Here is a 16,638-nt window from a genome sequence, read left to right as displayed (position 1 = left end):
AGAATCAAATCCAAAATGAAAAACAAACACATTTCTGCCCTCTGACACTGACACTGAAGGAATCCAAACCGAGAGAAGACAACAACTCCCATGATTAAATCTTATTGATTATTGAAAGATTTATTTGGTATCATTCATGAGCTGTGTTATTTCACATGTGGCTTTCGTATGCGCATTAATGAAACATTTTGGCCCTGGGACGGAGAGAGAGAGAGAGATAGAAAAGGCATATCTGCACAGCCACACCTGTCGAGCAGGTTGGATTGGATTCGCTCTACAGATGGGGGATTAGGAGGTGGGAGGGGTCAACAGCACAATGACACAGGCAAGGAAAGAAAAAGGAAGGTATGTGACAACCGAGATGCAGACACAGGGATTGACAGGAGCAGAGAAGACTGTGAGGACATCTTGGACATAATGCTTCATATTTTGACCTGCTGACACAGAAATAATCTCTTCAGTCCTCAGAGCAGGTAAGACACGTCCATCTAAAGTGGAAACACATTAGAGTCTTTTTTCATTCACTAGGAATCTGTGTGTTTCACGTGTTGCCTCCTGCCACTAAGTTAATGGACCAAACAGCAGCCTGTTATCTGTTTTTAATAACCAAACACTTTCTACACTATTGTGTTATTTCTAATTAAGTGTGTGAGATAACAGACAACTGTAAATATGTGTTCGAGCTCATTATCATGAGAACAGTACATGTACCACATGTTCACACAGGTGTTAAAAGGTTCAGATTGACCACAGTATTTGTTGAGTGTCCAGCTCAGCGGCGTTTGTTCGTGTTATCCACAGTTTCACCATCAGGAGCTCATGATTGTGAAGAGTGTGAGAGGCCATTCAGTGGGTGGAGAGTAAAACATTATGAGCCTGTTATCTCTGCTTCTATAGAGGGTGAATACGCAAACATGTCTGCTAAATAAAGTGAATGAAAGACTGGCAGATAACACACAGGTAGTTCCCAAAGACTGTGATAAGATGTTTTGTCAGTAGCTTTAGGTGGCTGTTTACACTGCAGCTTCACAGTTTCACCAGGTGGAGTTCATACCTCAGCGACTGATTTCCCAACATGTAGCTTCTGAGAGAATGGCACTGGTGACAGGTGATGCATAAACTCAAACCACACCTTAAGAAGAAAGAGACTTAAGAACAAAAAGGAATGAGTTAAAATATGTGTTTTAAACGTGACGGTGTGCTGAGCAGTAAGTGTCTGAAACAACCTACTGACTGACTGACTGACTGACTGACTGACTGACTGTAGAACCTGTAGAATAAAAAACAACAACTAAATCAACAAAAGGAGCCATTGTTGCTTTAAATTTTTTTTTTTTGGGTCAGTGATGAAGTCTGGTCGTGGTAAATTCGGCAAACCTTTCAAACTAAATAAATCTTTCTTTATTTGAAAATCTTCAAACACAGACCTCAGATCAGACCATGGTCTCTGGTGAAGAATCACAGGACACTGACAGGTTCAAACATGAGTGACAGTGGAGGAGTCGACTGTGATTGGTTCTTCTCCTGTGATCAACACAGTGTATGGTCTATCACATTTTCAAAATAAAAGAACATTCATTCACTGACTAAAAGCTCTGCTTCAAAATAAGAGGTTAGTTTTGTAAACATAACACAGTTTCAGTAATCTTTTTTTTATAAAGCCTCCTTTTATTTCAATTTCAGTTAACAGAAATAAATTATCTATGTTCTCATCTGACTGTGCTAAACCATAGAATTTCAATCCAAGAGAGGATTATAGTTAATTTATTTATTATTGCTCTGACTGATCAGTGTCAGAGTCAAGTTTCCATCTTGACACATTGTCTGTGGCAGCAGCTAATAGCTGCAGTTAACGTTTTTTACATTTATTAAAGAAATAAAGTGAATTCAGAAATCCCTCAGACACTTTCACTTTTGTTCCACCTCATGCTATAATCATTTTAAATTCATTTTTCCCTCATCATTCTGCACTCAATAATTACATTTTATCATTTCTTTGCAAATTCATTGAAAATTAAAAACTTAATTATCCCATTGACATAAGTATTCAGACATTTTGCTCTGACATTTGAAGTTTAGCTCAGGTTCCTCCATTTCTCTTGATCATCTCTGAGATGTTTCTACACCTTGATTTGAGTCCGTCCGTGGTGAATTCAGCTGATTGGACGTGATGTGGAAAGACACACACCTGTCTATATCAGGTCTCACAGCTGACAAAGCAGATCAGAGCAGAAACCATTAGGAGGAGGGAACTGCTGCAGAGCTCAGAGACAGGGTTGTGTTTCTGCTGCATTGAAGGTTCCTGAGAAGAACAGTGGTCTCCATCATTGTGACATGAAGAAGTCTGGAACAAGCAGGACTCCTCTAGAGCTGGACCTGGACTAACTGAGACATCAGGGTGAAGAGAGGAGACCAAGAACCTGATGGTTACTCTGAGTTCCAGAGATCCTGTGTGATATCATTCATAACAGTATTTCATGAATATAGCTAGGTTGCTAACTAGCTAGCTACAGTATGTAAGAACACAACCCCACTCCTGATCCTGCAGAGACAGCTGGAGCACAACAGCTGACACAACTTGCCTTTAAGATCAGTCATCCTTTACATAAAATATACATAAATAAAGGTTCAGACTTTATTGCAGGACTGTTGGATTGAGTCAGAAAAAGAATCCGCGCACTGAATCTGCTAACAGCTCCCATCGATTTACTAAGCATAGGACTTATGTGACTCATGATTTATACTTGACTTCTGATGTACTGTATTTCACATGTGTCTACACACCTGGCCTATGGTACAAGTTGTTTTTGTCCTTTCTATTGAGGCATGCCATGTGGTTCGATCAGACAGTGTTTTCCAGCTCTGCTCTGATTGGTTCAGCCTGAGGGCAGTTTGACTCTCAATCATAAAGGTCACAATCAGCTGTGTGATGAATGTCTTTGTGTCTATATAAAGCCTGTTCTGCTTTTTGATGGTGATTTGACAAATATCAAAGATCCCTGTAGATCAAAACCTTGCTTTATTTAGATTTCTGGGAGCTCTTAGCACAGAGTCCGGATCCTTTCTCTGACTCTCTTGATTTAAAATGCCATCTTCAACACAGTGAAGTGTGTAAAAAGTGAAGGGGTATGAACTCCACAGTCAACAGTGTGTCATCTCTCCTCTATTCCAGCTACGATCACTATGCTCAGGTTGTTTACTTCATTCCTGCCCTCCTCAGCTCCGCTGTGGGAAACTGGCTCCACCAGAGCTGCAGCTGCTGGGGGTGGGGGGGGGGGGTGGGGGGGGGGGGTATTTTCTATTATTCACATCTGCACCAGATGGGTGACATTAGGATTATGAGTGATTATAGCGTGATTGATGAGATTAGTTTCACATTGGGGACAAATTACACCTGATCCTTGCATCGTACAAACCGATGAGTGTATGTCTGTAGACAATGAGCAAGAGGTGAGGTCCACCTGGACAGGTCGCCGGTCAATCACAGAGACAGACAGCAACGTAACACTCACATTCCCCCCCACCCGTGAACGTAGGTGCCTTAAACTTTGCTCTGTGGGAGGGAACCGGAAAACCTGGAGGAAACAGACAATTATAATTTAACTAGTTTCGCAATGACTCAGCTTACACAGCACTGACTCAGCACTGTAGCTGCTACATAAACAGTTGATGCAGACACTGTGGCTGATGCCTCCTGTAGATAACTTGTGTCCCACAAAAAAAGCTGCTGTAAAAATGGCAATTGTTCATGAATAAATACTAAATAAATACTTTCTTTTTTTAAAAATTAAATTGGCGCCACATTCAGAGCAGAGAATGAGACATCCTGACTGTGAATCTACGGTAGATCTTCACGTCCTTCAAACTCAACACTCCCCAGTTTGTTTTGCATGCTTTCTTTTGAAGATCCATACAGTATGAAAGTAGATGTCCATGTCTTGTTTGATTATAAGCAGGTGTAGGTTCTATATCACAGTTTTTCTCGATCACTTTGATGCAGTTCTCACATCAGAAACGTCATTCTCACAACTCTTAATGCAGTTCTCAAAACAGTTCCCCACACCAATTAGCATTTCTCATTGTATTTGTACAAGCCTCCTTTGTATCCACACATAGTTCACTACTAAAGACGTTTTCTCAGTGTGTTGTTGCATTTCTCACCTGATTCTTTCTGCTTTTATTTTCAAAATCAGACAAAGAAATTCTGCAGTTTGAGGAGTAATGTGTGTTGTGTTGTATTTAGCCAGTATTAAAGGATAAGGGCAGGAACACACTGGATGCGTCGCAGCTGTGAAGCGTCTTGGTTTTCATTTCGGTGCCCAGGGTTAGAGAGGACGCCCTGCTGAGTGACACCTCTCAGGTGCGTCGCGTGATCTAGAGATTCAGCATTTCGCCTGACACGTCATTAAGCAGAAACAGACAGAAAGAAGACCTGTTGATATCATGTGTGTGTGTTTGTTTGTGTGTGTGTGTGTGTGTGTGTGTGTGTGTGTGTGTCAGAAGGAGTGTGTTTAAGTGCATGAGACACACACTCATTCAGTGACACACAGACACACTGACAGGGTGTTGTGGGTTTATGGATCAGGTTAGAAGATGAAGGGGTTAGTTTTAGGTATAGGGTTGTAGGTGTAGGTAGGGTGCACAGTAAGGATTTGGATTAGGTTAAATGTTTAAGGACTGGTCCCTTTGGGTTTGACTGGATTGGGGCTAAAATCACCTCCACTAGTCAAGAGGTATCTGTGTAGCCCATAGTATGTTATGTAATCCTGCCTGGTGAATCCTGAATGTGAGAGAAAAACAAGAACTTTAAGCAGCTCTGAGGTTGGATGATGTCTATAAACTCCAGTTTAGGGAATTAAAAAACAGACAAACCTCTCTGTGAAAGTCTCTGTTCCTACATGTGAGTAAGTGAACCTCATGCATTTACACAGCAAGTGAAACCACACAGCGGAAAATACCCACTACTGCAGCAAATGTGGATTAATCCTCTGCTGAAAATAGTCCCCAATAAATACACTGTTTATGTTTTTGGGTTGTCCGTCCATCCCATTCTCATGAACCCAGCAATTATAAGAAAATGTCACACAAAGGGTTAATATTTTATATGACTCTAGATAAACAGAGACGTAACCTGAAGCTAGTCTGAGCGGCCACAAGGAGGTGATTCTAGTTATTTCATTGCTTCGAGCATCACACACTAAATTCCATTCAGATCCATTGTCTCGGGGTTGAGGCAGGTTGTAACCTGACCTGATCTGATTCTGACTCACAACACTAGTGTAAAGCAGTGGGTGAAGAAAGCTAACTACCCACAGCAAAATAAATCCGGCCCATATTTGGTTCATATTGCTTATGCTTGTCTTCTTCTGGCCCAGCATACGCCCGGTTCCACGGCCTGGATCTGGCCCATGACAGCATGATTGTCAGATGCTAATTCCACATCTGCACCAATTCTGCACAGAAAATCTGTCAGACAATAACGGCTGTAATCTGCCCAAATGTGGAAATATATGGGCCAGACTCGGGCTGAGGACCCAGTCCTACGTTGGGCCAGAAGTTTAATTTTGCTACCTGGGTATAAAGCTGCAAGTCCAGTGTGAAGGTTTATCAGATTCCCAGACATGTATTCCTGTGTTACTGAATGATGTAGAAAAATTGAGCCAAAATGTTATTTTTTTCTTCTCTATAGTGAATTAGTTTTTCTTCTGGGATCTTCACTGCGACCAAAGTGACCTGAGGCGAGTCCCAGTCACTGATTGTGTGATCAGCTGCTGCCTAAGTCTGAGTCTAAATGTGTGTAAATGTGCTCACATCATTCCACACTCCCTTAGGAACCTAAATGTTGCTAACAAGTCACAAAGCATGTTCATATTTAATGCCACAGGTTCAACATAGATTCATATCTTTCACTAGGAAAATTCAAAAATGTTGGGCACCAAGAACACAGTCTGTTCTGTATCATAATATGCTGAATTAGTTATTTCCTTTAAAGGTAACACTATCTCTCACACAGTTTAACATTGGATAGCTATGGCAATGGCTGCAGCCTTTCTGTCTGAAGACCAGTTCAGCTGCTCCATCTGTCTGGAGGTGTTCAACAACCCGGTGTCAACGCCATGCGGCCACAGCTTCTGCCAGACCTGCATCTCCTCCTACTGGGACAGAGGGGTCGGGGGTGCAAAGTTCTACCAGTGCCCCCTGTGTAAGGAGTCCTTCCACCATCGCCCCGAGCTCCACATCAACCGAACCCTGAAGGAAATCACTGAGCAGTTCAAGCAGATGGCCGACTCTGGAGCGCCAACAGACAGAAGAGAGGGAGGAGGAGCAGAGGATCATCATCACCCAGCTCTATCTCCACCCTCGAAGCCAGGAGAGATGCCGGAGAGCGTGTTTGCTGAGATGATGACCCGTTTTCAGCAGCTCTCGACTCCCGGGACGCCTCACACCACACTTCCCCATCCCAATGATGCTCATCCCCGAAACTCCAGCCGAGTCAACGCACGCCAGGCCCTTCAGGCTCAGAACAGTTTGCACCATGACCCACCTCCACCATATTCACCTCCCCGCAGGTACCAAACTACGCTCTCTTAAGAGGGCTTTGATTCAACCACATCGTTAATGCAGCCCAGAAAACATTTTAAAAGTAAATAATTCATTGTTCTAAAATAAGTAAAGTAATTTCCCAAAATCCAAACTGACATTTGCAAATATCTTGTTTCATCTGACCAGCAGTTCAAAACCTTAAATGTCCATATAGTGTAAAGGTGGATGTCCATGTGTAGTTTGATTATAGATCAGGTCTAGGTTCTATATTAATACTGTGAAAGTATCAAAGCCTCAGTCCACAGAGAAACACACACAGCCTGTATTCAGAAACCCACCTCGACCTACCATCAGATTTGGTTTCTCTGAGTGTTTACCTGAAATCTGTTTTCTGAGTGATATAATAAAACCATAGCAGTCAGCCAATCAGAAGAGATGCTCAGAATGTCCTGTCTTCTGATTCGCTGACTGACCTTTTGTTACTAGAGCTCCAGAGAGAATCCTGAGAGAGATGATGTAAAACTACATTGAGATGGTTTTTGGTTCTTAAAAGCACAAATATATCTTTTTATGGATCAACACTTCAAATAAAACACAGAAGAAGGAGAAAATACGGAGCTTTAAGAAATTTATTTCACTGCAATGCTATTTTTCAGAAACATGCTGCTGGGTAATAATTATACATTTTCCTGCTGATGTCTTTTTGTACTAGAGTCTAAGTCTAATCTTAAGCAGCTAGTTCATTCACACTGCCCTCATTAGAAAAGTTCTGAGTACCTGTGCAGCACCAAGCAGCAGGTAGACGAAGTTCTTTCCTCAAGTCTAAAAAAAAGTCAATTTTATTTACTATTATTAACTTATTAATGCAACATTTAGAGGAGCAAACGTTAAAGTTGTCATGTACTGAATGTGCAAGGCCGAAGCACTGTTGTGTTTATCTTAATGTTACTGCAGGTATTCTGTGAGCAGCTCAAGTGAAGCCTCCCTCAGTCTGCCTCTGTGCCCCGCCCACCTGAGAGGTCTGGAGTTCTTCTGTCGGACTGACAACACCTGTGTGTGCAGCACCTGTGTGGAGACCGTCGAGCACCAAGGGCACATCGTCATCCCTGCCATGAGGGAGTGGCACATCAGGAAGGTGTGTGTGTGTGTGTGTGTGCGTGTGTGTGTGTGTGTGTCAGTTAGTAGGGAGAAAAATTATGTTTTCACTGCAACTGTGGTAGACATGAATTTAACTCAGTTTGCATTCATGTTCTTGCATAGTAGAATCCAAAACAAGAAAATGGCTTCATTTAAAGAAGGTATATGCAAGTTTTTGCTATTGCAACATTGATAACGAACGTTAGCATTAACAGCTGTTTGCTTTCCAGTCTAGAAGATATTAAACTTTATTCCTTTACTCACCACCAGCTGTCTCCAGCAACACCAATGTTAACTCTTGTTTTGTTTCTATTTCTATCACTTCTTTTCTTCTACTGAAGTTAGCATGCTAACCAGCTAGCCCCAGTTCAGACGTCTCATCACCGCAGAGGCCAGTCTGCCCCGAAGAAGTAACTGATCAGAGGATGTATTATAAACTCTAGCATTGTAAACATGACAATGGCTGAAGCACTTGGCAGGCAACCATCACCTCCACCTGTTCCCACCACGATACTACAACTGACGGCAGAGAAAACTTACATATAGCACTTTTGAAGAATGAGGGCCTATTTAGATAATGTTACTGCTGATCTCATGCTGTCTTTTAAAAGTCATTTTTTATTTACAGAGTGTGAATTCTAATCTATAAAATGTTTTGTATCTGACACAGTTGTGTTAACATAAGCTGTATGTGTACATCGGGCGCAGACTACAGGACAGGCTTCAGCGTTAACATACGGCTTATAGTGGTTATAAGTTATAGACACAGTTCAGTTAAGGTGTGTGTTTTCTGTCTTCTCCAGTCCCAGTTGGGTATTGCAGAAGTGGAGCTGAAGGAGCTCATCTGTGAGAAAGAGAGGAAGGTGGAGGAAATACACAACTCCTTAAGAGAGATACAGGTGAGTTTTCATTCTGTACCAATGTGGGTCATTTTTCAAGTCCAGTCCTGGTTTAAGACTGTGGACACATTTGTGGATTAGCAGTCTAATTCACACCAGACTGTTCATCCGGACAAGTGAAGAGGAGATCAGGTTCCCTATTTGGAAATCAGAGACATGTATAGGTTTGCTTAATATCTCCCACCTGAATACAGGATCCTGACTTCATATATATTGGCCAGTGAAGTGGGAGTTTGCTCATGAGCACATAAGAGCAGCCAAGCTGACAAACTTCCAGTTAGTGCCTTCAAACACATCTATTGCTGTTTGTCTTTTATTCAGGCTGCTGCTGAGAGAGAGACAGGTGGGGCACTTTGTGCATTTTCCAAACTGATCTCCAGTGTGGAGCGCTGCCAAGCTGAGATCTTGGAGGTAAATAACAAAAGACTCATTTTAATGGAAGTCAGCAATCCTCCACTTGGAGGTGGATCATCTAACCTGCTTGGTGTCCATTTTTCCTGCAGGTGATAGAGATGAGTCGTCGAGCGGCTGAGCAGAGAGCTCAGAGCCTGCTGAGGGAGCTGGAGGAGGAGGTAGCTGATCTAAGAAAGAGGGGTACAACACTGAGCCAGCTGGCTGTATCTGACGACTACATACTCTTTCTCAAGGTATGGATGGATGAATAATCATCAAAAGTACCAAAATCTAATGAGACTGTGGGGGTTGTGGCGTTGTGCAGTTTGATGGCCAATGGCACGAAGTAGCCACCCTTTCACTTTGAGTCCAGGTGACTGTTGGCCTTTTGTGAGGTCACAGTCACCTTTGACCTTTGAGCACCAAAATCTCATCAGTTTCTCCTTGAGTCCAAATGAAAGTTCCCTCAAGGTGTTTCTGAGATATGGTGTTCTCAAGAATGTGACTGATGGACTGACAACCTGACAATCGTCCTCATCCCTGAAGCTTTTTCCTGTATAAGGGAAACATGAACACGAGATATGCTCACAACATGAGGGGTGAGGTGTGTTTACCAGCCTCTCCAGCTGTAGCTGTTATGACTGGGATGATTCCAATCGGGTCCCTATACCCTTCCACTCAGACACGGAGTATAACTACATGTGAAGTCACACTCGCAGCTGTGGAGGGTCTCTTCATTAAGGGGGAGGGTATCAGGCAAACTTTGGGATGCCCTCACCTTTCTCTGATGGAAACAAGAAATTCATTGTTACCCAAAATATTTCAGGAAGATATTGTGATTAAATCAATATTTATCTAAAAAAAGATCATCTTATACACAGCATTAACAAAGATGTAGGTGTGTGGGCAATGACATTGGCCTCATCACATTCATGGCATAGTGAGCTTGTGAAAGGAAAATTGTCAATTGAATGAATAAAAAATCACTCACATGCTTCTTGGCCACATTGCTTTATTTTTGATCATGTTTTCGTTTTCCATCTTAATCTGATTATATCCTTATTTTTTTCCAAAATAAATACACAGAACTCACATTAGTAGGTGTATGGTATTTCATCCACCCCGGACTCAAAGCGATGCTGCATTCGTCTGGGAGTGTGGTTTGTAAGTCTGTATTGATGCAGACTCGGTGTACAAGGGCTTTATAACCCACTCCCACTTAAGGGTTATTGGTTTGGGGTGACACTCAATGTGTCGGACCCTCCACACAAATGCACAGATGGAGTGAGAGTGGGTAGGGGGAGTGTGTGGGGGCTGGATTGGAATTGGGCCACTCTGCGTGTTCAGGCCTCAACAAATAATCGTGTGCTACGTGCTGAACATGGACGACTCTGTGAATCATCTCTATGTTAACCAATGGGACAATCTCTAAAAGCTGATGTTTTTCTTTAAGCCTCATTTTTTATTCCCTCTCTCTCTCTGCAGACGTACCCTGCCCTGTCCACCCCCCCACCAGCTAAGGACTGGTCCTGTGTGTCTGTGTCTTCTGAGCTGACCTCAGGGGTGATTCTCAGGACCGTCAGTCCAATGATGGAGCGCTTTGAGGAAGAGCTGCGGAAACTGCCAGAAGTCTGTAAGTTGTCATTCAGACTGAGAGTGAAACCGGGTCGTCAAGTAAAAAGGCCTCTACAAACTCCAGAGATGGATTGTGAAACCTTTATGAATGGACCAGCTGGCCTGTAGCAATATCTTCATTTTTGTTACCGTTGCAAAAGACATAAAATATCCCTTTAATTCTTAATCATGAGGTTTCTATATGTCTCTTGTCTTTCTGATGATCATTCAAGAAAGGTTGAATCCAGGGCAACTGGACTTGGTAGTAGATACTTCAAGAGACTTCTTCAGTTCTGACTGACTTGATGGGGTCATTATCAAGGCCATTGATATCACTTGCTTCGTTAGTGCCATCTATGACCAAGTCCAGTTGCCCTTGATTCAACTTTTCTTGGAGAACCATGACTGAGAATCTTCACAGAAAGCTCTGATGGTCATATGTTCACTAATAAATCCTGATGTGTCAAAGATACAAACATAGTGTGAAAGAAACCTTTTCTTTTATCTTATCAACAGGCCAGCGATCCTTGGAGGACCAGTCTGTACCAAGACCCAATCTAAGTAAGAGTCTGATTAGCTGACGGCATCAAATGTTGTTTTCTGATCCTGAAACATGGCACAATAAATAAAAATATAAGATATATACTATATTACTAATATATACTCTCTACAGAGACCAGGAGGGTTCAAGAATATGCAGGTAGGGTTTAAAAACATTTGTTTTCACTTCCAATTAGTTTTCACACAAAGTCTTATTCACCTCCCACCATCGCTCTCTCTCCGTCTGTAAGCCGACATCACTTTAGACGCCGGCACAGCCCACCCACGTCTCATCATCTCAGCAGATGCAAAGCAGGTGCACTGCGGTGAGCGCCATCAGCTCGTACCGGACAACCCTGAGCGCTTTGACCGGGTGGTGTGTGTGCTGGCCCACCAGGGCTTCAACTCAGGACGACATTACTGGGAGGTACGTGTTGAAGCTGATGTGAATGTGTTCAAATGATACAGTTGTGATTCGTTGTGTTCAAGGAAAGTGAAGTTTTGTCAGGTTTTACGTGATCAACATCAGCACATGCAGACAAACGTTCATGTAGTCAGTATGTTCATCAGTATTAGCTGAGCTGGTGGACCAGTTGTGAAGACCAGGTGATAGACAAATAGATAGGTGGGTAGATAGATAGATAGATAGATAGATAGATAGATAGATAGATAGATAGATAGATAGATAGATAGATAGATAGATAGATAGATAGATAGATAGATAGATAGATATAGATAGATAGATAGATAGATAGATAGATAGATAGATAGATAGATAGATAGATAGATAGATAGATAGATAGATAGATAGATAGATAGATAGATAGAATTGCCCAAAATCACAACTAAGGATAGCAGAGTAGTTAACGTAAAATTAGATCAGAGGTTTTCTAAGGATTGGGCTCCAAACAGAATCAGGGGAGGCTCAGTGAATAGAAGGGGGAAATATTACGTTCCCCAGCACGTACCTTGACAATCTGATCCAGTATTTAATCTAAGACCAATAAGACCTAGATGGTAAGTCTGCACTCATTACAGTAAACTGTACCACACTGCTGTCTTCCAGGTGATGGTGGGAGGAAAGACAGACTGGGACCTGGGAGTGGCATGCCGGTCTGTCAATCGGAAGGGCAAAATCACAGTAAGCCCCGCCCATGGTTACTGGTTCCTCAGCCTGCGTGATCGGAACGACTACGCCTTTCGAACAGAACCCTCGACCAGCCTGGCAGTCAACATCAGACCCTCACGGATCGGAGTCTACGTGGACTGTGATAAGGGAGTGGTGTCCTTCTACGATGTGGAGGCCAGAGTGCTCATCTATACATTCACATACAGCTTTCCTGACACCATCCATCCATTCTTCAGCCCCTGCACTAATAAATCAGGAAGAAACGAGGCTCCACTAATCATTTGCCCTACAGAATGAAATGGGCTGACATTTTAAGGAAATTTTACTTTTTAGTTTTTGTCTACACATGCTTCCATGTATGTTTGAAGAAGACTGGGACAATCACAGCTGCACCTCATTCTTCATGACATTAGAGTAGATAATGAGCAGGCCATCAGTTAACTTTCAGGTCCCATATTTTACACTTTTCCAGTCTTTTATTTGAAGTGTTGATCCTCAAGAAGATCTGTTTGTGATTTTAAGGACCAAAAAACTAACTCAGTGTAGTTTTACATCTCCTCTCTCAGGTGTCTGTCTGGTGCTCTGTCAAGAACAGGTTGTTTTGTGTCGGTCTCTGAGCCTCCCTTCTGATTGGCTGATTGTTTTCTGAGTGACGCAGGGCCAGCCAACCGCAGGTAACAGATTGTAGCCTAGTACTACTGTAGCTTGGTTAAACTCATAGGTAAATGCAAATGGCAATGGTCAGTCAGATGAAAATGAGCCAAACAGCCCAACTATCCTTGGGAAGGCTGTGCGCTGACATATTGGCTTTGTTTAATCCAAATTCCTCAACATTTTTCTTGCTAGCTCAGTGGCAGAATGACTTCTTAGTGTTTTGTTGTCAATCAAGGTAAAACAACAGCTAAGGTTGGACGGTGTGTTACCAAAATCCTAGCAGCTGGTTGTAAGGCTCAGTTTCTGAATACAGGCTGTGTGCATTCCTCTGTGGACTGAGCACTTTTATACTTTCACAGTATTAATATAGAACCTAGACCTGATCTATAATCAAACAACACATTTATTTATATAATATTGGACCTTAAAATTACTCCCTGATGTGAACACTATCAGACTGAAGTCAGCAGTAGCCAATATTTGTCTTCTAATATTCAGTGCTGAAAACTGCATTATGTGCCCATATGAAAATAAAGACTAAGACCATAGCTGACATGCTGTGATCCATATTACACACTAAAAAGTTCACATTAACAGCGTGTCATAAATTGCTATAAATGTATTGGATGGATGCATTATGAGAATTGTATACTAATGTTTGTATGTTAGAATTCACCTCTGGCTCAGCTGGCTTCCTGTGAGTGCCATGAGAAAATGTACTAATATTACTAATATGCCTCTTTGATAGTCCAACGGTATTAGAGCTAACAGTTCAAATACCAATACAGAGTAATTTCAGATGCACATGTGAATTGGTGTCTCCTTCTTGACACTGAGTCATGTACGTTAAACCTTCATGGGTGAAATGTAAAATACAGAGTAGTGACTGACCTTTCTCTGCAGGTTGAAGTGTCTCGTCATTAGTTTTACAGATGATTCTTTTATAAAGGCAAGTCTGTGAGGAAAAGCTGTGTGGGCTGCAGGAGACGTTTTAATTGCTCAGTTTGATTTATAAGAAAATACAAATAAGTTATTTGAGGAATTATTTTTGTGTGCTTCTCATGGTCTTACAATATATTTTCCTGTTCTGTTTATCATAAGCAACAAAATAGATAAATTGTGCCTACTTTGACTCAAGGTAGCTTCCATGTTGTATGCAAAACAAAACTCAATAGCTGTTCTGTGATAAAGATAAACTAAACAAATAATACTGTAATATTATTGTAAAATAACACTTTTTTAACACTATGCTTGTTGAGACAAAAATTAAAAGTTAATTATGTATTTTTAATATGTAGCAACCTTCCCTGATCACAATGAACATTGTGAATGATATGTCATATGTAATTGTTTTAAATGATAATTATCAGACAGATTTTCTGTTGATGTTTTGTTGGTCTGCTCCATATAGTCTGAGTAACACAGAAATGCAAAAAGTTTTGCAACTGTCTCCAGTCTCCACTATGAACATGTACACAGTACATAGTTGCTGTATTGTGATATGTTGATACAGTTAATGTTTTTCTAAAAATACATTCATGTAAAATCAGTGTAGAATCTCATTTTCAGATAAGGACATATCCAAGTACTCAACTCTTTATTCAATCAGGGTGGAAACAAAACCAGTGAACCGAACCTGTTCACACTGTCATATTGAACGAAAATCACAGAGACTGACTTGTTAAAACAGCTTCTTGAATAATATGTTCTTCATCAGGTCAGAATGTCTCAATACAAACATTTAAATGTGTGTAAATAAAATAGTTCCTCATACGTAGCAGTGCAGGTGTTCATTTGTTTGGTGGAGAGATATGGGGAGTTGCCCCTGCAAGTAAACTAAAGTACCCCTGCTGTGCTTCAGCTGCCTGTAGCCATTTGCAGTAAGTCAATGGCTACAACCTGACAGCAGTTTAAAGATGCTGGTCATATATCACCATGATAAAGGATCTTCTCATGCTCAAGAACTGATGCAGTTTGACACCAGTATTCCAGTTTTAATATTAAAGTATCTCCTGTATTCAGTGTCATAATGACATCAAATGTACATTTGTGACTTTCACATCAAAAAATCTTTAGAAATAAACATGTGGCTCAGGATACTGAGCCCCCCATCAGTGTATGACTGTGCATATGAATGTGTGAATGAATGGGCGAATGTGGCCAGTTTTGTAAAGTGGTCAGCAAGACTAGAAAAGCACTAAATAAGTGCAAGTCCATTTACCATTTACACAAATCATGAATGACTAGAGATAACTATTAAAGTATTTTGTTTAGCACCAGCCTTGCACTTGTAACCGAGTATCATTCAGTTCTCGTATTTCACAGTAAAGATAAAAAGAGAAGTAAATATACCACTACTTCACCATAAGAATTCAGATTCAATGTCTGTGGTTTCAGTAAAATGTCTGTACCACATTATCCAAAAGTTGCAGTATTCTACCGAATGTGTTGAAGCGCTTACACATTATCAGCACTTGGCCCAGTAAGTTCTGATAACATTACAGTTTTTTGATTGCTAATAATCATTGGTCAAAACTGAAGTCAAACTGTCAGAGCTCTTCACACAATCAGTGAAGCAGAAGTCTGTGTGGACCAAACAAAATTCATTCAATAAACACATTTTCCAAAATCCATGAACTCTTTTCTCATTAACACTCCAGCTCCAGCTAAACACTCTATATCTGCAGCACATGGTTCAAATGCTAACACACTGTTTTCAAAACTGTTAAAAACACATGCAAAACAGAATGACGGCAAATTTCATGCATTTCTGCAGGAACCATATTGAAATATATAGAAAATCTCAGTAGAATATTTACAGTAAAATGAAAGAATAATCCAAACACAGCTGATTGCAATTTCAGTTTGAAGCAGTTGTACACTGTAGCCTTTGAGAGAAACGGTGAACATGTGACAGAACTCTGGTATCAATATGTGACAGAACTCTGGTATCAATATGTCCAGGAAAGATGTATACAGGGTTTATACACAGCTGTGCTTAATGTAAAGGAGGCTAGAGTAAAACTGTGGATTTACTGTATTTTAGACAGTAATGGAGATGGAAGCTATACATGTTGTTGAGGATTGTTTGTAGTTATTATTGCAGCCCTGGAATTTCAGGAATTAGTTTTTATGTTTCAAATTTTTATTTTGTTCAAAAAAATTACTATATGCAAGGAAATATAGATATAAATAGAGAAAATAAAGGAAGCAAATTGCTGCATTTCTGATTCATTCTTGTTACATATACTTTAGTACAGTCAATAAAGTGAAAAGGTGATATTCTTATTCTATAATGAAATACTGATTTATGTGAAAAATGATTCAAATTTCAAAGATAAAAGTTAATAATTTATGGGATATTCCCGCTGGTCATTGTGATATGAGTAACAGTGGATGCTTTCTGAGTGAGACGTGTTGTCAGTGTTGTGGTTGAATGAGCTAATTCTGAGATATGTATGAAGAGTTCTGGTGGCTTGAGTGAGTTTTGGAGGTGAGATGAACTGTTAGTTGTATGTTGGACTGTATGAAGAGTTTTGAAAAAGTGGCTTCAGTATTGACAAATACTTGTTAACAATTGAAAAAACTGTAATAGCCTGACCAGTGCAGAGATGCAGTTGCTAATGATGTTTGAAAAAGGCAGACATAGGTGAGGAGATATATATATATTTATATATATATATATATATATATATATGCTATATGTGGATAGAAAATGTGGTGTGCCTC

At 40.8% G+C, this 16,638-nt stretch overlaps 1 protein-coding gene across 2 annotated transcripts; it reads left to right on the top strand.

The window, feature by feature from the left end:
• The first annotated feature begins 368 nt into the window (after nucleotides 1-368).
• Nucleotides 369-13,412, top strand: btr01 (bloodthirsty-related gene family, member 1). 2 transcript variants are annotated; one of them, XM_056371460.1, is made up of 11 exons: nucleotides 369-473; nucleotides 6,014-6,569; nucleotides 7,498-7,678; nucleotides 8,484-8,579; nucleotides 8,901-8,990; nucleotides 9,083-9,226; nucleotides 10,458-10,605; nucleotides 11,103-11,147; nucleotides 11,260-11,286; nucleotides 11,378-11,553; nucleotides 12,193-13,412. In XM_056371460.1, the coding sequence occupies exons 2-11, from the start codon at nucleotides 6,031-6,033 to the stop codon at nucleotides 12,550-12,552; spliced, it is 1,806 nt and encodes a 601-aa protein (XP_056227435.1). In that variant the 5' UTR covers nucleotides 369-473; nucleotides 6,014-6,030; the 3' UTR covers nucleotides 12,553-13,412. The 2 variants fall into 2 exon arrangements, with proteins under 2 accessions (XP_056227435.1, XP_056227436.1); XM_056371461.1 differs by lacking the exon at nucleotides 369-473 and adding an exon at nucleotides 5,535-5,793.
• Nucleotides 13,413-16,638: the final 3,226 nt, after the last annotated feature.

Source organism: Seriola aureovittata, chromosome 3 (assembly GCF_021018895.1).
Source record: "Seriola aureovittata isolate HTS-2021-v1 ecotype China chromosome 3, ASM2101889v1, whole genome shotgun sequence".
Lineage (NCBI taxonomy): Eukaryota > Metazoa > Chordata > Actinopteri > Carangiformes > Carangidae > Seriola > Seriola aureovittata.
This window is presented reverse-complemented; position numbering and strand designations above follow the sequence as displayed.